The sequence below is a fragment of the Ochotona curzoniae genome, unplaced genomic scaffold (assembly GCF_017591425.1).
Source record: "Ochotona curzoniae isolate NIBS_2020 unplaced genomic scaffold, NIBS_Ocur_1.0 contig_4612, whole genome shotgun sequence".
Classification (NCBI taxonomy): Eukaryota; Metazoa; Chordata; class Mammalia; order Lagomorpha; family Ochotonidae; genus Ochotona; species Ochotona curzoniae.
The window spans coordinates 7,763,061-7,784,000 of NW_024466343.1; the positions used below are offsets into that span (position 1 = coordinate 7,763,061).

Sequence of the window (20,940 nt, forward strand, 5' to 3'; positions counted from 1 at the left end):
TACATTCATAACAGCCTCTTTCAGGGGAAGAAGCCACAAAAAAACATGTGGCACATAAATACAGTGGAATGTTATCACTGTGGAAAAGGAAGGAATACTGTCTCCTGGCTTTTGAATGAACAATGAATGAATCTTGAGGACATTCTGCCACCTGAAACAAGTCGTCCACAAAAAGGGATGAGGGCCTAGTCACCGAAGTCCTTGCCTTGCACACGCTGGGATCCCATATGGGCATAGGTTCATGTCCCTGCGGCCCCATTTCCCATACAGCTCCCTGCTCGGGTCTTGGGAAAGCGGTTGAGGACAACCCAAAGTCTTGGGATCCTGCATTGATATGGGAAACCCAGAAGAGGCTCTGGGCTCCTGGCTTTGGATCAGCTGAGCTCTGGCCATTGCGGCCACTTGGGGAGTGAATCATCAGATGGAAGATCTTCCTCTCTGTTTATCCTCCTCTCTGTATATCTGACTTTCTAATTAAAAAAAAATAAATCTTTCTCTACACACACACACACACACACATACACACAGGCACACACACACACACTGTTGGACACTGTGCGAGAAGATCATTAACTGAATGGGGAAAAGATCAATCTTGGGACTAAAGAGAGCAAGGTTGTAGAGAACCACACATAGAGATAGCCCTGAACTTCAGACTTCAGTTTGCATCTCATCTCCAGTAGCCAAACAAATCCTCAAAGGTCTGAGCAGCTCAAAGAACTCAGCTCACGGAACCCTAAAGTGTCAGTCTAACTGAATGGGAGGTTTTTTGGTTGTGTGTATATATGCATGTGTGTTTATGTGTGTGTGTGTGTTTATTTATTTGTGTTTGTTTTTATTTTTCATGATAAAGTTCCATAGGCTCAGGAATTTTCTCTTCCCCTCTCCTGAATGGGATTTTTTTTCAGGCAGCGTACCCTGGTACCCAGCCTGCCAGTGAATCTCTGTGACACAGAGGGGCTGGTGGAGTTTCCGTAGCTCACTTAAAAGCACAGGCAAGCTTGAATGGGCGTCCAGTAGAGTTGCAGGTCTGTTACAGGAACAAGAACCACTCTGACTGCTCTCCAACAAGCTGATAGCTCTAAATCTCTAGAGGCAATCAGATGTCTATATTTGTCTTTGCCTAATTTCCTGCCTGCAGCTTGGAGAAGATTGTGCAATTGATGGGGTCCCTGCAAGGTATAAATGAGTCAACAGTAGCTCATTCTGGGTCAGCAGCACCTTTGTTCTGCTAAAGTTAAAACAGGTGTTCATTTTGGAAGTTTGGATGTGTTCTCTTCACACCTGCCTAGTGACTACTAGAATCTTCCAAGATAACCTTTGGACAAATCATTGCAACTCCAGGTCTTCGTATTTTTTGTAGATATTTAAGTATTGCCCTTAAGGACCATTGGTTCAGCAGTGAACAAGGGCACTGCATACTTTCTGAATAGTTTTTTCATGAATGTCAGTATTGGTTGAAACTGTCCTGTCACCATGTTGATGACACTTGTTGCTCCTACGTTCTGGTTTGTCTTCTCTGTCGTATTCTAAAGGCTGTATGGAGACCACAGTGGCAGAGAAAGTTGTGCTTTGCTTTATGGAAGATCATGTGGAAGATTTGCATTCATTGAAGGTCATTCTTACTCACATGATGGCGCACAAACCAGTTGGTCACATAAAGCCATGAGCTCTCCTTGAGTTGTAAGTAAAGGAAGTGACAGATCAGAATTTGAAAGATTTGCAAGGTGGGAATATCTTTGTTAAATACATTGACTGGTTTATTTAAAAGGCAGTGTGACAGCGGGGGAGGTAGAAACAGAGAGAGAAATCTTATATCTTCTGGTTCACTTACCAAGTGACCACAACTGGGGCCAGCCCAAAGCCAAAAGCCAAGAACTCCATGAGATCTCCTATAGAGGCAGCAGAAACCCATGTTTCTACCTTCCGGTGAAATTAGCAGGAAGCTAGACCCGTAGTGGAGGAGGAAGCTCAACTCAATCCCAGGCCCTCCAATACGAGATGCATTTCAGAGGCACAGAAACAGGGAGAGAGAGAAATAACCCCATCTGCTGGTTCACTCCCCAGATATCTACAATTGACAGTGCTGAGTTGAAGCTGGAATAGGAATTCCATCCTGGTCTCTTCCACGGATGGCAGGGGCCCCCTTACTTAAGTCATTACCACTGCCTCCCAGTGTCTGTATTAGTAGGAAGGTAGAGTCAGAAGTGAAGCCAGAATTTGGACCTCAGTGCTATAAAGTAAGTGTTTTAACTACTAGACTAATTACAAGCCTGGAGGTTTTATCAAGGTAAAATAATATAAAATATAAGAATAATAGCTGTTACATGTTGAGCATTTATAATATGCCAGGAACTGAACTAGATGCTTCAAATATAACATTAGATTAATTTTTGTAATTTTTAGAGGATCTGGTTACTCCATTTTACAAATTATTAGCTGGAGGAGGGCTGTGCGCTTGTCCAGGGCCCTTACAGACATCTTCCTGTATTAACCCAACCTTGTATCCAACAATAGTCAAACTAAGGAAATACTTGATATGCACGGATTTCAAAATTATTTTGCACTGGAGTAAACTTATATTGCAATCCTATTTTTCTGTGTATGTTTTAAACTCCCCCATAGTAACAGAAATGAAATGCATAGGCTTGCTCTTGCTTTTCTCTCCCTGTATTTAGCAGATGTTCTACCTTTAGCCTGAATATACGCATCCTTTTCTTGCTTTGTCTTTTCCATTTACAGATTGATTGATCGATTGGTTGATTTAAAGCAGAGTTATAAAGACAGGGAGAGTGATCCTCCCCAGTGGTTTAATCCTCAAAAGGCCGCAATAGCCAAGACTCAGCCAGGCAAAAGCCAAGAGCCTGGCACTCCATCCAGATCTCCCCTGTGGGCACAGGGGCCCACACACCTCGGCCAACATCTGCTACTCTTCAGGAGCATTAGCAGGGAGCTGGATCGGAAGTTGAACAGCTACCACTGAAACCAATGCTCACATGGATTGTAGACACCCCAAGAGATAGCTTAACTCTCTGTGCCACAATGCCAGCCCTCTTTTTTTTCTCATTTATTAATTTATTTTTTAAATGATCTCGTTGATTAGGGTACAAAGAGTCAAGGGCTACAGGAAAGTGGGTAATACCATTGTTCCCACACTAATATCATTTTCCCCCTGTATCTGGGATCAGAGGAGAAACAAAGGGAGAAGCCCCACCCAGTCTCCCACCCACCCCAGGTCCCCAATGTGAGGCACGCTCCGAGGGTCCTGCTCAAGCAGTTTGATAGTTCAACATTTCTGAATTGCTGCCATTCTTGCCATTCCAGTCGCAATGAAACCTATTCAGAATCCACTGGCTGAATAGTCTCTTCATGGTTGGGGGTCTGAGATCAGCAGATCAGTTGGAGGGATCTCCAAAGAAACTTCGTCTGAGATGATCACAAACCTGAATCTTGTGTGAATTTGCCAGTATAGGGTTTGGCTCAGTCCATCACCCGAATCAGCTTATGCACATGCTGGTCGTTGCAATTGCTGGGTCAGTTCTGCTTCCAGCCCTGTCATCTACCTGAACCAATGGGTGTTGTAGTCCAGCTCGATCCTACCCGCTTCATATTTAGCCCTCATGCAAACCAGTGGGAGCTGAGCCTAGTTGGGGCGACTCCCCATAACCTCTACCAGGCCTGCTCCCTACCCTGGTTCCCATACATGCCAGCATGTACTGCAGGCTTGTTTAGTCTGTCCCACATCCCCTTTAGCTCTGGTACTTGTCAATGGGCATTGAAGCCTAGTTCAACCCAACTAACCTACTATCCAACCCACACATATACTGGCAGGTGCCTTTCTGTTTAGCCACCCCTGCCCTGTCCTGGTTTTCGTGCTCTCCAGTGGGAGTGGTTACCCATGAGGGAGGTGCCCACTATCTCCCTCCTAGGCCACTTCAACTTCTGGATTGTGCACTCTCCAGGTGGTTCTGGCATTTAACTTAACAGAATTAGTCCCCAGTGCCAGCCTCTGCCATCAGATGATGTGGCAAAGCCCAACCAACCCTCACCCACTCTAATTTTTGCTTGCACCAGTTGGAACAGTCAGCCCAATCTGGCCCTTCCCCACTCTAGCTCACATGAGGCCCACAGGTGTTGTAGCCCTGCCTGATCTGGTCTGCCCCCATCCCAACTCATGCTCTCCAGTGGGAGTGGTTGTCCAGCAGGGTAGCCCACATTCCCCTGTCGGCTTTACCTCCTTCCCCCAGATTCTCACGTGTGCTGGTTGGGTGCTGCAACAACATCTGGTACGGCTCACCTCACCTTGGCATTCCTTAATGTGCACTGGTATGTGTTGTGACCAAAACTGGCCTGACCCACACTCTATGCTGGCACTTGGATTTACCAGCGGATGGTGTGAACAGGTTCAGCCTGGTCTGCCCCCACCTATGCCATATGTATAATGGTGGGTATCTTCCTCTGGCCTGGTCTGAGTTGCTCCATATCGTGGTTCTTGCGCTCACCTATAGGGGCTGTGTTCTGACAGAGGAGTTTCCCAGGCTCCTCCTTCAGAACCTCTTCCTGTACCAAATCTTGCACATACTGGTGGTTCCATGGGCCAGCCCTCCTTGCTGGCCTTCAATCCATTCCAGTTCTTGGTGTTGGCTGTTTCACCCCAACCAAAGTTTGTCCATACCCAGACACTGCTTACACATGGCTCAGTAGGGGCAGAGACCTAGCCTAGTCTCTCCTACATCTACCCAGGTTCTCCAGAGCACCAGATGGTGAAGGCATCTAGCCAAGCTTGGTGTGCCAGCCCAAGTCCACAATTGTACCTAGGGAGATTGCAGCCATATCCAGACCAGAATGCAGCCCCCACTCCAGCTCCCGCACCCTCCCGTGGGAATCCCAGCCCAGCAAGGGTGTTCTCTCAGAGCTCTCCAACCGAGTCTATTCCCAACCCTAGATTGTGCGTGTGCCAGTGGGTGCTCTGACCCAGTTGGCTTAGCCCCTCACCTGTCTAAGCCTTTGCCTTCAATACTGTGGTGTAGTATCCCTGCCTCATGCAGACCAGTTGGTGTAAGAGCCTAGATCAGAATGACATGTGCTCCATCCTGATTTCTATTCTTTTTTGTGAGTTGAAGTTTGCTTGGCCCTGCCCAGTCCACACCCTTCCAGTTGCAGCTCAGCCCGCCCCACATCCTACTTTAGGATGCACCTTCGGGTGGTGCTGCCTTGACCTGCCCAGATTGTCATCGGTTCCTTTACCCATAAGTGGTGGCAGGTACCATGGTCACTCCTAGCTTAACCCACTGTCACCATAGCTTGCAAGCTAACCTGCAGGACTTGTATTTCCACAGGGTTGGGCCCACAATTCTCCACAGAGTTTACCCCTAGACCAAGTTCTCTCACCTGCTGGTTAGTGTCTTGACCCAGCCAGATGTGACCAGTTCACTATTCCACCACCCAGTCAAGTAATGGTACCTAGCCCTGCCGGACAGGCCCCCATCCATAGCTTTGGTGTGGACTGGTGTGTGGCAGTCAGTGTTGCTCTATGCTAACAACCCATCAAAGTGTTCCTAATTGAGCTGGTCAGTCAATCTGTGTGGCCAAATAGACCTTATGGACACTCCCCTCCAAACCATCAGGTCTCAGTCCCCACGCTTGCCCGAAAGTTACATGACCCTGCTACTGGGAATCACCCAGAATTCATTTCTCACCTACACTAAAGCTGGCCTTATTCATGGGTGTCCCTAAACATCAATTTCATATCCTAAAAACCCGAGAGCTCGCCGCTGGGCAGCCAGCAGGCAGAGCCTGGCACCATTTGGTTCATTGGCCACCCAAAGCCAAGGACTGTCACTGCCTTTCGGCAGTGGCTTTGGCCTGAGTCCCCAGCCTTGGATTCCAGCCCAACAAGGGCACCCCCCACAACCACCACACTGTGGGAACTGCAAGCTGCCAACAACCCCACGGTCCGGCCCCTCCCAGACTCATCCTGCTGCAAGGTATTGGAGGCACAGCGGAGCTAGGACTTTAATCCAGTTCCCAAAGCTCCCTCATGGTGTACTCACCCTGAGGGAAGATCTCTCTTGGGCCTGGAGAAAGCCAAGGACTCTGTCACTGCCTTTTGGCAGTGGCTTTGGCCCAGCCCTCGTTTTTTAAACAAAAATTTTAATTCTAGCGCATTATTTTCTTGTATGTGTGAATAAAAGCTATTGTTCCTTCACCTGACCACTCCTAATTATCTCATCACATTTTTCATCAATAGAAACCAACTTATAACACATCCTAATCTTCACAGTGAGTTCTACATCACACACACACACATACACACACGGCAATCTGTTTGGTCAGAGGAAATCCAGTGGGTGCATTTTTTGTTTCGAGTTGTGGGGAGCCTTCAGGGAGGGGAGCCTTTGAATTTTCCTCCTTTCTTTGGGTTCCCATAAGAGTCATGAGTTGTGTCATGGTGGCATGGGACACAAGGTACATTGACATTCCTTTCAGAGCTAAAGGAAGACCCAGACACTCCTCTAATGAGGTTCTCTGAGGAGATCCACCAGGGATGGCAAATGAGATACAGATGTGCTCTGTGATGGTCAGCCCAGCCCTCCCCTGCCAGCCCAGGGCACACTAGCCACCAGGCAGAGCAGGCCACCCAGACCTGACCAATGGGAGATTTTACAGCTCAACAAGATGAGGCTGTGGCAAAGCCCATGTGAAATGATATTAACTCACCTTTCTGTGGCATTGGAAAAGAGCCAGGGACTTGGCGTGTGGTAGCTCATTTCGGTCTCTCAATGATCGTATGAGAAGGTGTTCACCCCTGCTTAAGTGTAGAATCTGAATCCCACGCTGAGAATGAGACATGGTTCTGGGATGGCACGGAGAGCTGCCTCCCATGGGTGAACAGGGCCTCAGCCAGGACTTGACTTAATCAGGAGGAAGCAACCGCAGTGGGTGCCAGCTGTGCAAAGCAAACTTCTTGTCCCTGCACTCACAGGAGTTACTACGGCAACTCATCCCCTCAACTCCACAGTCACTCAACTCCTCAGGCTGGGGGCTGCTCTCAGCCCTGGGGGCACAGGACCAGGGGGATTCCAGTTAGATCTAAGACACAGCCAGCACCAGCCTCTGAAAGACAATGCAGGAGGCACCCTCCCACCCACAGCACCCACTTCTTTCCTACTTTGCTACCCTGCTCCCTGGCTAGTGGTGCCCAAAAAAGCAGCTAACCTGAGCTCCCATACTCAAGGCTCTGGCTCTCCATACTAAGGTGCAGTCGGCAGGCCTTAGTGACCTTGGACAAGTCAACCCGACAAAGCCTCCACTTCCTCATCCTTATGGTGATGGTGGGGAAACAGTACCAATGGGTCAGGGATGGTTGGATAGGAAGACCTTGGCCCAGTGCAGTCCAGGGCAGGCAGCTGCAGTTCCAGTGGCCATTTGGGGACACTTGTGCTTCTAGAGAGTCCCTTGGATACCAGAGGTTATGGACCTACCAATGATGCTGGTGGCCGAGTTCCAAGGATGTGGCAGGGGATGTGGGAACAGAGCTTTGTGCCTGTCTGAAGGTATGGATCAAAGCATGTTGAAAAAGAAACTGAGTGACATTTCATCCAAACATTTAACAAATCATTAGGCCTTTATTTGTTATTCAGGTATTTGCTGACTTTGGTATTTGGGAGCGCTGACTCCAGGGAAGACAAGTTTGGGCAAACACTGTCCATTGGCCACAAGAAAATGGCTGCATAGGACATCTCCTCAAACTGTCATGCTGTGAAGATCAACCAAGATCCTGTGCAGGGCAGACTGTTTCTGTAAGCCAAATGTGGAGCTCGAGACTTCCTTTTTCTAACACGCTCCCATGTGAGGTGGATTTGGGAGTCAGCGCTACATGTAAACAAAGCTGCCTTTGCTTTGCTAGCTCTGGCTCAAACCCACAGAATCTCTGTTTGTGTCTGAATCGGTCTCTACATTATCCTCATGAGTAGCCTGAAAATGACCCAAGCAGCCCTTAACCAGAAATTGTTCCAGGTCGCGTCCTGTAAGTGAACATTAAGCGGCCTTCCGAGCGCGCCCTCTGCTGGTGAAATGTCGTTTTCTCCAAAAGCAGCACCAGCATTTGTGGCTGCCGGGATGAGCGCCTAGCAGGACCTCATCCCAAGGTTTAGCACTGTTCTAAGTTTTTGAAAACTTTTTCTTTCTCTGCTGATATAGAGACACCAGGGGCAAAAGAACACTTCAGAGAAGTTTGGAATATTCAAGTCACAGATAGTGTTACCATCATTCCTCCATTTCTCATCACCTACTGTGTGCAAAACTCACGACCGGGAATGGAGGGTTTCTAACCCCTGCACACAGAGACGGAGTAACAGATAACAGCAGGCCAGCAGCTCTAGCATTTCGTACTGGCTGGGTGTTTGCTCTGTGGCAAGCAGCCTCTTCACACTACCCTATTTAATTGGATTGGTTTCCCACCACAGTCCTGTAGTTGTCCTCATTGTACAAATGAGAAAATCGAGGTGCAGAGATGCAAGGTGACTCCCAAGTCAGCGGATTCCGAGAGTGATTGGTTATTGCCATCGGCAGCTCTGGAGACGCTGGGTTCAGGTGTGGTCAGGTGGTGGCTTCGGCTGGAGCCAGGGCTGGGAGGCTGTAGACAGCCAAGGGAAGAACAGCACCTCTGTCCACATGGCTTATCCATGTGTCTAGCCTTGGGCGTCTCAGGGTAGCTGGACATTGTTGATGAGCTGGCTTTCCTCACAGCAAGTATTCCACAAACTCAGGCTTCAATTGCAAATCATTTTACAACCTAGTTTTTAGTAGTGTGTGGCATTATTTCCACTGTATTTTGACCATCCAGACAGCTACGGGTCAGCTCAGATTCAAGGGCTGGGGGGCTGGTCTGTGTGTCCCAAGTGGGAAGAGCCCTTAAATCAAAAGAGGTGAAGAATTGATGCAGTGCAACTTGGAGACAAACCATCACACCTGGACTTGACCTGTTAACTGTCTGCCCCCATTCCGGTGTGCTCACTCCCTGTGCTCACTCCCTGTGCTCCGTCCGTTCCCACTCCATGCAGGCACAGCATGACATAGGCTGCTGAGCAGCAGGAAGTGGTTAGACTGCCTTTGCAGACCCTCACACAGAGGGGAATGTTACACACCTCTCTCCCTGAGGCGCAGGCATTCCCAGCTCTGGGAATGGCTCACCTGGGAAGGAGGAGCCTTGGAGCCCATCCCAACGGCACTATCACGTGATGCTGGGGCCTTGAAAGGAACCAGATGGTGCTAAAAAGAGAGAACATGGGCCCCCAGAATGCTGGCAGAGTGGAATTTCTGAACACACTGCTCCACTCCCATTCCCCCAGATCGGAGATCCACACTTGGTGATCTGCATGGACTGCTCAGCAGATACCATGACCAACCGCCTTCTCCAGAGGAGCCAGAGCAGCCCGCAGGCCGACGATACCACCAAGACCATTGCCAAGCGCCTTGAGACCTACTACCGAGCCTCCATCCCCGTGATCGCCTACTATGAGACCAAAACACAGCTACGGAAGGTGAGTCACTCACTGCCCCTCTCGCAGGAGCCAGATAGGGGCCGTGAACATCTGGCCGTGTATGTTCAGAGATGCTGTTATACTTACTGAATTCTTTTTCCAAGAGAGAGGAAACAGATAAGGAGGGAAGGAACACTGTATGCTGAAGGACCAAAAAGTCAGGAAAGACGGTCACTCCGCGTCCCTGTGAAGAGGGGCATGACACCGGGAAGGAGAAATAAGCCAGGACTAGGTCAAGATGATTTTATGTAGGAGGAATTAATTGCCCTGTGGGTGGAGGGAACCCCAAAGGGGAAAAACCTAATCAGGGTTTGAATCTAGAATGTTTGCACCATCAGCCTGGTAGAAGCTTTCCCCCAGAAAGTAAGGCTAAGACACCACTGGAAACAGGAACAGAATCCTGAGGATCCAGCCCCAAGTGGGGAAGGTGAGGGTCCAACTCTTGCTTCCACGCAATGAGACACATCAATCAATGAATGACAAATTGGTCTCTGCAACAGCCACAGGATGAACTAACTCCCTGGGGAAGCTGCTGATAACTCTTCCACACCTGCTAACTGTTCCTTTTCCAGATTCTTAATCAGTCCCAGGTGCAGAAGTCTGAAGGGTGCTTCTTGATGGCACCCAGGGAGCTCATCTCACTCTGTACCCCTGGCAGCCGCTAGGGTACTGGTGCGCACCGTGGTGCTTCACCTGGCCTGACCTAGCAGTCTGCCCACAGAGCTCTGGGATGGCTGCTACCAGGATACAACGTATGACACACAAGAGCAAAGCTTCTTCCTGCACTTTGTATCACCTCTCGTTACCACAGAAGCAAAGGCTCGGGTCTTTATGAACAAATACTACCCTCACAAAAATTACATGTGCGAGTGTCAAGTCTTTTATTAAATTCATTTATTTATATAAAGGACAGAGTAACAAGAAAGGGAAAGGAAGAAAAGAGATTTTCCATCTACTGCTTCACTCCCCAAGTGCTGCAATGCCAGGGGTGGGCCAAGCTGAAGCCAGGAACCAGGAATTTCACTCAGGTCTCCCACGTGTCAGAGGCCCAGAGCACTTGGGTCTCTCCACTGCTTTCCCAAAAGCATTTACAGGGTGTTGGATTGGAAGCAGAAGAGGCAGGACTCGAAACAGCAGTTGAATATGGGCTAGTGACCTCACAAGCATTGACCTGACCCACTGAGCCACATGCCAGCACTGAAAGCAAGGGCCTAAGATTCAGTGTTGCGGGGCAACTGTGGTGGCACAGCATGTAAAGCCACCTGCAACACCTGCATCCCATACAAGCTCTGGTTGGTGTCCCAACTCCTTCACTTCTGATCTAGCTCCCTGACAACGGCCTGGGAAAGCAGTGCATGGTGGCCCGAGTCCTCAGACTGCTGCCACCCATGAGGAGACCAGATGAAGCTCTTGGTTCCTGGCTTCCACCTGGCCCAGGCCTGGCCATTGTAGCCATCCACAGAGTGAACCAGTGGATGGAAGAGGTCTCTGTCTCTTCCTTTCTCAATAACTCCAATTTTCAAGTAAACAAATATTTTTGAGAGGGTTGCAAAGGCCTAACCACGATTGGACAAGATTAACCTTCCTGTTGTGCAACCTGCTGTGAGCACGGTACACTTGAGATTTGTAAAGGAGAGGTAAGCCCCAAAGAAGTTTAGGGTTTAACTGCCTCCCAAGCTAGAAAATCCCTTTCAGCGCACTCTCTCATGTAATTCCAACCTGAACTCTATAACCTCACAGACAACTGGCACCTGGAGACAGGAGTAGCCACCTTCTCCAATAGAGATTTCTGGAATCCTCGTGAGAGCTCTGTAAATCTGAAGAAAGAAGTGTCTCCAGGCCTTTGCACCTCGGTGCTTAGCTTCCCCAGCAGTTGGGATGCTGGTTGCTGAGCTGTGCAGAGGTGACTTCCATGAGCCTCTTGGCAAATAACAGACTTCTAGACCAGCCTGCAGAGCTATGTGGGCCGCATCCCTGAGGGCTCCCCGAGACCGTCGGGAAGATGCTGGCTTGGCCCAAGTCTGGGTCCTGTCCACGCAGCTGCAGTGAGCTTGAACAGAAGAGTGTAAGGCTGCTTCAAAAAGTTAATGGAAGTGGAATTAAATAATGTTTTCTGCTGGTACAAGATTTTTGAGGAGCAGGTGTTTGGCAGAGCAGTGAGGATGCTGTCTGGAACGCTCACACGGTACATCAGAGTACCTGGGTTTCAGCCCAGCTCCACTCCTGCTTGCAGCTTCTTGCTCTATGTACACCCTGGGGGTGATGGCTGGCATGCCTGTGTCCTTGTCACCCACATGGGAGGCCTGAGTTGAGTTCCATCTTGCTAGCTCTGGCCTGACCCAGTCCTGCCTGCCATGAGCATTTGGGGAGAAAACCAGCAGGTAGGAGTGGTCTTATTCTCTCTTCCCTCTCTTTCTGTCTGACACTCAAATAATGTTTTAAGTCTGCCATATTTTTTTTAATTTTTAAAATATCTACATATGAGAGGTCCTCAAACATTTTATTCAAAAGTATGTTATGAAAAATTATGTGCAGATTGCAAACATTTTTGTAGCAAAATGAACTTATCTTTTAATTCCATTTTTCCCACATCTGCATTTTTTTAAGAAGTTTCCTCATGTTTCTGATATAAATATAAGCCATGACTGGTTCTCAGCCTCCCCAGCAAGCAGCGTTTGGGTCCTCCACCTGAGAACGGGTGAGGAGCACTTTTCTCTGCTCTCTGGCTTCTCCCAGGCACCTGGGGCAGATAACTGAGTCAGCAGCAACACCTGCTAAACCTGACCTGTCTCGCCCTCCTCACAGCAGACACACAGCCAGTTGACCAGTTAGCCCAGGAGCGAGTACCTTTCTTTCACCCCTAGTGATAGATTGTGTTGTTGAATGAAGCCTCGAAGCATAGCATTTTGGAATGAAAAGCACCATCACAGGCCCGTGTCCTTAGTCCAGAGAACCCCGGTACGCATGTCAGAAGGCCTGAGTCCAGCCCTGTGAATTGTCCAACAATTCCCTCCCCAACCGTACTCCCTCTGAGAACCAATATGAACACCTTCTTGGGTATTTTCCTACCTCCCTACCCTGCTTTCTCCACCTTTTCTCTTCTCTCTCTTCTGACAGGGATCTCTTTAGCATACACAAACACACACACAGAGTTCTGATTCAGTGAAAACACTAGCCCCTGAACACCTGTTTCCAACACATGCCCAGGTAAACGCGTGTTGCAATGAAGACTCCCTTTGACTGCTGTGTGATGTGCCAGAACCTACACCCTGCATATCTCTCAGTCTTCTTATTTCTGGTTTAGCTGGGTTGTTTATATCTGCTTCCACAGCCATTCAGTAAGCACACACCCTGTACCTTTGACTTTTTCTTATAGGAGACCCTGCGGATCTACTCATGCAGGGGTCATTCTTTTTTTTCACTTTTGAATTCTTCTCTTTCCATAAAGCCTGGAAAGAATTCTTTGAAATACCCAAAAATCTCTGGGACTTCCAAGCTCCCTGAGGCTCAGCCTTTCTTATCAATGCCCAGCCTCAGCTGGGTCACATATCATGTCTGGCCCTGCCCTGGCCGGCAACTAGCAAGCCCACCCTCGCTCCTGCTGGCCCCGTCCAGACAGTGCTGCGAGTTGACAAGATCTATCCCAGAAATAAGTTGAAGGAAGATCCTTGGAAGCTCAGGAGTCTTTATTCAACTGCCAGTGGACTGTCCGGTCCAACACATATGGAAGAGAGGAACAGCCCCAATCAGCTGTGGTCAGGAGTTTTTAAGTAACAATCATCCAATCAACTAAGAAAGCCTTGGTACCTGATAGGAATCATTAACTAAGGTTATATCAGCACACAATATGCATTATCCAATCAGCTGTAGTGGCCTGGAACACAGATACTCAATGAGTTCATTCAACCAATCAAGCTTACATCAGTTCACAACATGAATTATGCCATCAGTAAGAGCCACATCCCACCCATAGTGAAGAACAGAACTAGGCAAACGGTGCTTCTATGTACAGAAACCAAAGCAAGATCTCATCCCAGAATGAGATATTTCCTTGAGATAAGCACTCTCACTCTCCTTTTGGGAATTTCCAAGAGCCCAAGGTCAGGATAAGGACACACCCCAGAATTGATTCAGAAGGCCTAGCCTCACTATTGCCACTTGTTATTGTCTGAGCTGTCGCCAAAGGTGCAGGAAGGACACTGAGGAGCCCAAGGCTCAGTCCTGTTACTTGACAAATCAGGCATTACTCTTCCCTCCTTTGTCTGAGAGCCTGATTCTTCTCATTCTTTATGCTTCTGCCAAGTCTCTCTCCATGCTATCAGCCATTCACTAGATTCCCACCGTGCCCTTTGATGCAGCTACAGACTCCTTGCACACCTGTGGTCCTGCCCACTGGCTTTGTACTCCTCCATAGAGATTTTTGTTTCTCCTCTGCGGTCATTAGGATCGCACAGTGGGTGTTGCCAGTGCCCGTGTCAGGGCAGTCCCTTCACTAGGGTCTACTTTAACTCAGAATCTTGCCAGGAGCCACTATCACAGACTTGGAGCTATCCTATGTGAGGCCTTTGACATATTCAGCAGGCATTTGCTGGGCTCTCTAACACCCAAGGCAAGTTGGGTAATGCCAGAACTTCAAAAAGGATCAAAGAAACTACAACCACAGCAAGGTGGTTAATGCCCCTACTGACAACATTCCAGGCCTTTGGGCACACAGAGTTCAGGCCCAGGGAGGAAGAGTCAAGGCCTCACAGAACAGAGGGCAGGAGGGCAGTAGAGCTGGATCCTAAGTGATGAACAGAGTGAATAAAGTCACTGGCACGCACTGGCATAGCTACCATCAGAGAGATGAGTTATACCCGAGGGAAATTAAGCTGAAGAGCAAGATTCAGGCAACACTGTCAAGGGCCTGGAACCCACTCATATCTTCATTCATTCATTCATTTTTGAGTCAGTAAATTTGCTAAACCAGCATTGGCCAATGGAAATATGTTGTGGGCCACATGTGTAATTAAAATGTTTTGGTAGTAACCACATAAACTGAAAATAATCAGGTGAAATCAATTGGCAATGTTTTTAGCCTAGTGCTCCACATGTATTATCATTTCAGTGTGGAATCAATATAAAATTCTTAATGCAATATTTTTGCTTTTTTTATTGTGTTTTTCTCTCTCTCCTGTCTCTTTCAATCTCTGTCTCCCTGCTCACCTCCCTCCTTCTGTGTGAGTGTGAATGTGCCTTCCGAATGAAATTAATAAATCTTTTTTAATGATATATATTTTTTAAATGGTAGATGTCACACACCTAAGTTGTTTTACCAATATTGTTAATTTTTCTGGTAAGCCAAATATCAGTATTAAATTTTAGATTAATTTTAATTGAGTTCCTGCCACCCATGCGGAGTTCCCAGTTGAATTCTTAGCTCCAGGTTTGGGCCCTGGCTCAGCCCTGGCTGTTATGGGCATTTTGGAGTGAGCCAGCAGACGAAAGCAGTGTGTATATGTGTGTGCCTTTTAAATGTAAGTTTTCAAGCTTTAACTGGAAGTATGTGGAGAGAAGAGAGAAGCAGTAACGGTGGCATGGAACATTTAAGTGAATGTTCTGTTTTAAATGCTCTCTCTATGTGAGAGATCATTAAGGTGCCGGTTGAATGTTCTGTTTTAAATGCTCTCTCTATGTGAGAGATCATTAAGGTGCCGGTTGTAAATCATCCTTACATGTTTGCTAAATGTCATCTTTAAATCTCTATAAGGGCAAGGTATTCAAATACACAGTCCTCTTCCTTCCTGGGGTCCTGAGAGGGAAGAGAATTCCCGGGCTGGCTGAATCCTGGATGGGCCGGCTCCCAGGGAACAGCCCTGTTAGGCCTTAACTTCTGAGATGCCTAGAATGATTCCCCAGGCAGGTGAAGGAGCTGCAGGCTGGACCCTTGCTGAGCCCGCATCTTCATCTCCGGTTAGTGAGGGCACCCTGTCCGGTGTCCATGGTCTTCCATCTCTTGGATTGATCAACATGAGTGGGAAAGGCACACAGATTTTTTGCTTAGTCTAGTTTGAAATGGATATGGCATCTCTGAGATGGAATCACAAGAATGTGTCCAAAACAGGCCTGAGGAGGGTGTACCATTCTGCAAAAGGAAAGTTGTTCCCAGAAGTGAATGGGGAAGCGGTGGCAACACTGGCAAGTGGTATCTGAAGAATAAAGTTTCTGAATTGTTTCCATAAATGATTTGGGAATTTTTCTCCCTTCCAAAAGGCAAGCAGATAAGAATCACAGTGGGGGCAGGGACCAAGGCCAAAGCCTACACTCCTCAAATGCTCCCTGTGGCTATGGTCGGAGCTTCTAAGGGCAGGGCTTCTGCTGCACAGCTGCAGTTGTTGCCCTCCCTTTTCCAGGGCTGTTCGGGTCTCAGGCTGGAAGCCATTTGGATGATAGAACCTTGAGGCAGGAGTCAGAATAAAGAAGACTGGTGGTTCTTCTCAACTCATTAGGGAGTGCAGAGGGGTCATTCAAGTCCTTTAAGGGGTCAGTCCTAAGCAGGATATTCATGGGGGTGCCCAAGAATCTCACCCCCTCCTCCTGAAACTTGAGAGGGGAGCTCAGCACTGTCCGGTGCCCTGGCAAGCAGGCGCTGTTTAGAATCTGCGTGGGGAGTCCCGGGTCACACAGAGGGGTAGCTTCTGCCAGAGACCATCAGTTGTTCATCAAGTTCCTCCAAAGGTGTGTACTCATGGCCTTGTTCCTGAAAGGAAACTGGAGGTGATAGGAAACAGCAGACATGGGATACCCCGAAGATCACTTCCCCCCAAGGGAAGGCATACTGACCTTGCTAACTTTTGTCAGTTGAGCCTTGCTTCCCTAGTTTAAGACCCAGAAATCTTTTAAACATCCCCCGCAATTGGGCACCAAGGAAATGTTACCAGCAAAGCTGTGTGGGCTCTTTCCTCAGCTTAGTATAGTGATAGAAAGCTGGGAATCAGTTGCAGACAGAGTTTTATCTGCAGAGTGAACATGTGAACATGGAAAGAAGGGAAAGCACTTCTAGGAGGAATGCAGAAGATGAGAGGGTTTCCAAAAGTGTCTTGGGTTTTTAAGGGTTCCCTGGCTCCTCCTTGTCTAGGAAGGAACTTGCGAAAGATCTTGCCCATTGGTGAGTCACATCCATCATTGGTAGTTCATATGATAGAGGTCCAGCTTCCTGGCTAAGGCTTGGCCTTAGCCTTGGTCATTGTAGCCACTGAGAGAGTAAACCAGCAGATAGAGGATTTCTCCCTGTCTCTTTTAAAAATGTGAAAGAGTGAGGGATGGAGGTAGAGAAGAAAAGAAAGAGAAAAAGATAGAGAAAAGAAACTATGAAGAGCCCCCAACCTTGCCCAGTCCTTTCGGGCAGGGCAGCTCAGAGGAAACACCAGGCAGACTTTTTTTCGTCTTTGTCTCACTACATGAAGGCTTTACTTTTGTATATGTGGGGAATTTTTTATATGTGGGGAAGGTTTTTTTTGGCTTTGGGCTTTTCTTTTCTAGAGATTTGTTTTATTTCTTTGGAAGACAAAGCAACAGAGAAGGATTGATAGACTCCTGTTAAGAGTTTTGCCTTACACCTTAGGGCCGAGAGCTCTTTGAGAGCAGGACCTTGACTGAGCTGGCTCTCTCCAGCACATGCCACACTGCTGGTATCCAAGAAGGCTAGGTTACAAGCAGAGCAGCAGCTTATGAGTGAAATAAAGTAGCAGGCTGCTGATTTTCCCCATAGCATGAAATGTGATATATTTACTAAGGTAGGCGAGATAAGTATTTCATTGCTATGTTTACCTTGCTATGGGATATATCGTGTACATAGGAATGCATACGGGTAATATAAGTGATTTGAACACAGCAGACATTCATGTAACCACTATACAGATCAAGAAACCCAGAGGAGCCCAGAGGCACCCAGGTACCCGCTCTCCATCTAACATCTCCTTTTTTCCTCTCCCCAGGAAGAAACCATTGTTGTGGCTCTCATGATAAACTGAAGCATGTTGTTATATTTCCTTTGAGATTGGCTTCTTAAGCCATGTTGCTGAGTCTGGTCGTGATACATTCTCCCCATTGTTGTAACATTCCATGCTATGACTGTGTCACAGTGCAGTATCCAGCTCTCACTAGTAGATGGGATTTTTCCAGGTGGAAGCCTGGTGTAAACAGTGTTTCTATCAACATTGCCCTGTTCATTTTCTGTAGTGCTTAGACACGACAAGTCTCGGCTGTTTTCTTCTGAGAATTCATTCTTCTTCTGGAAACACTGAAGTTCCTGGGAGTTGCAAAGTTGATGCTGGTTTACATAAATAAGATCTAGGTAAACATAGAGGTGAAAAAAATTTCCCAAACTATGGACAAGAGTGCCCACAACAAATGTGTTAAATACAGATTACAAGACCTAGCCCCAACCTATATATGAGACCTTCTGGAAAGGTCTTGGAAAGTGGCACTTTAGCAAACTCTTTCATACACACACATCTTAGGTGAGTCATCAGGAATCCGTGTTTTTTGTTTTTTAAGATTTATTTTTATTGGAAAGGCAGATCAAATTTACAGAGGACAGACAAAGAATTATCTATGCACTGATTCACTACCACCCCCAAGTGGCCATAACAGCCAGAGCTGAGCCAATCCGAAGCCAGGAGCCAAGAGTTTCTTCCAGGTCTCCCATGCAAGTGCAGGTGCAGGAGCCCAAGGCTTTGTGCCATTCTCTACCACTTTCCCAGGTCATACACAGGGAGATGGATGGAAACTGAACCAGTGCCCATATGGGATCCCAGCATTTGCTAAATAAGGATTTAGCCACTGAGACATCCTGGCCCATCTTTGTAGGTACCCCCTCCACATTTGTAAACTTTAATGAACTCTCTCATGGCCTCAAGCCACTGGATGTAGCCAGCTTCCGACTCCTATCCCCACCTCCATACAGACATGCACGTGCTGAATCTTCCCAGCAATTCTGCAATTTGCCTGTGTCAGGAGCAGCTCCAGCTTGGTTTCCCTCATGCCTAAGCATGTCCACAGATAATCAAGGTTGACAGTAAACAGAGCTCAGGCCCATTTTTTCAAAAACAACATCAAGATCACTATTTCATTTGCTGGTTCACAACCCTCCATCTCCACCCCCAGCCCCTCAAATGCCCACAATAGCTCAAACTGGGCCAGGCCGAAGCCAGGAGCCCAGAACACCTGGTTTGCAGAGACTTGAGTACAGGAGCCATGACCTGCTGCCTCTCAGGTTACACATTAGCAAGAACCTGGGTTGAAAGTGGAGCCAGAACTCCAACCCAGGCATCCTGATGGAAATGCAGGTGGGAATTGGAGTTGGGAAAGTGGGGAAATCAGGTCATATTCCAAGCATGGTGTTAAGCACAGCGCTGAACACCTGCCACACAGCTGTTTCACTAAGTGGTGATGCCTTGCACCAATTTTCCTGAAGGAGCCTGAAGGATATTTGTCAACATTTATCTTGGAGGAAAGCAAGCCTCCAGTGTCACCCTGGCCTCCAGGATGCTTTCAATGCTTGGCCAGGCCTCCCCCTTCTGTAGATGACACACATATGACAGGACAATCTTAGAGGAAGGTTTGACGCCTTCATGCCCAGAAAATTAGTTCCCTTCCTACTTCAGGTGCTGTGGCTCCATATGCCAGTACACCAAGGATACAAAGCACACACTGCCTTTCAAAACGTTCCCATGAGGGTGTCCCACGTTTGCTTGCTTCTCCACACATCCTTGTCCCCCCTAATCTTTGCCCTGTTCCTACCCTGTTCCAAAGATTGCAGACCCTTCCAAAGTCTCATTTTAAGTGACTCCGGAATTCTTCCATGCTGCCTGACAGTACATTTCCTGCAAAGGGCAGTTGGCCATTGCTGCCATCATTTTTAAATTTCCAAAATCTTTTAGAGCAGTACCCGAATACCCTGTCCCCACAAGCTGTATCCTCTCAGCTATCAACAGTGGGCCATGCATTATAATGCACACTTTGTTAATACATCATTATCACCCAGTCTGGTCCTGTCTGTATGCTGTACTGTCTGACACAAGGTGTAATGACATGTCTGTTAATCGGAACATCACTGCCCTAAAAATGCTGTTTTGCCTATCCTCACCTCCTCCGTCCCAACACCTGGCAACCACCAAGTCCCTTTGCCTTTTGCAGAACGCCTTACCATTGGAACTATGCAGCTTTTTCTTGTTTACCTGTTCACTTATTTTCCTCCATGTATTTTCATGGCTTTCTAGTTGTTCCCAAGTACCAGTTTACAAATTTCTGCAATTAGCTATAAAGCAGGTATAAACATTCATGTACAGATTTTATATTTAGGTAAGTTTTCCACTCATACATACCAGAGTGCAATTACTAGATAATATTAGATTTAAAAAAAAAAAACTTAGTTTCTTTAGAAACAGCAGTCTCCTATGACAACTAATACCCAGCAGCAATGAGAGTTTTAACTGCTCCATACCCTTGCCAGCATTTCATGCTTCCATTGTTCTGAATATTGGCCATTCTAATGGATGCGTTATTACTTCAGGTGCCCAGTTACTAGGCAACTGCACTTCATTTTTTTTTTCTTTGTGGTCCAAGGCTTTTAAATTTTGTTGAGCAAATTATAAGCAGGCACTCTTCAGTTATTTACAATCACTTAAGAGTAACTGTACTTTTCTATCCTCTTAATTATAGATCAACGCAGAAGGGACGCCAGAGGAAGTTTTTCTTCAACTTTGCACAGCTATTGACTCTATTTTCTGAAGGCAAAAATGCAAGTATCTTAAAAGAGAGTGGAAACAGAAAACCAGTAAAGGGTTCACCCCTTAACACACTTCGAGTTAAACCTTTCGTGCTCCCAAATCCTGACATCAGTGTTGTTTGCTTCTCAGCTAGGCCTGTGTGGGAGGTATCTGGATGTCATGCATGGTGTCCTTGGGCTGATCAGCCTTTCCATCAGTCAGGAAAGCTGTCCTCGCTCACAGCACATACTGTTACCACATACGCTGCACTTCCTGCACTTCAGCAGTGTAGTGCCAGTCTGCCAGCTGTGACCCCAAGACTTGCTGCAGTTCTGATCACTGGGTCTCGCACCCTAAGGTCCTATCACATCTTCCTTTCTCCCCAAGATTAACATGCTGTTCCCTGAAGGTCTCAACCCTGGGCAGCAGTCCCGGCATTTGTCCTCTGGTGGCCGAGTTGGTTTCCTAACTTCTCATCCACTTGTGGTTCAGAGGCAGGGGGGTTGACTAGAAAATGACATGTACACCACAGAGGTGTCCATGTAAAGTAAAACCTGACAGATTCCTAAGTGAAACTGAACAGTTCCCAAGACAGCAAATCCCGGGTTATCAGTGACAAATGGCTAAGAGAACAAGCTTAAGAT

General features: G+C 47.4%; 1 protein-coding gene across 1 annotated transcript in view; it reads left to right on the forward strand.

Moving 5' to 3' along the window:
- The window catches only part of AK5 (adenylate kinase 5), a 236,446-nt gene extending 216,128 nt beyond the window's left edge, over nucleotides 1-20,318 (forward strand). Inside the window, exons 13-14 of the mRNA XM_040987298.1 lie at nucleotides 9,354-9,545; nucleotides 20,250-20,318. Of these exons, the coding sequence (XP_040843232.1) occupies nucleotides 9,354-9,545; nucleotides 20,250-20,318 (261 nt within the window). The remainder of the gene's footprint in view (nucleotides 1-9,353; nucleotides 9,546-20,249) is intronic.
- The last annotated feature ends 622 nt before the right edge of the window (nucleotides 20,319-20,940 follow it).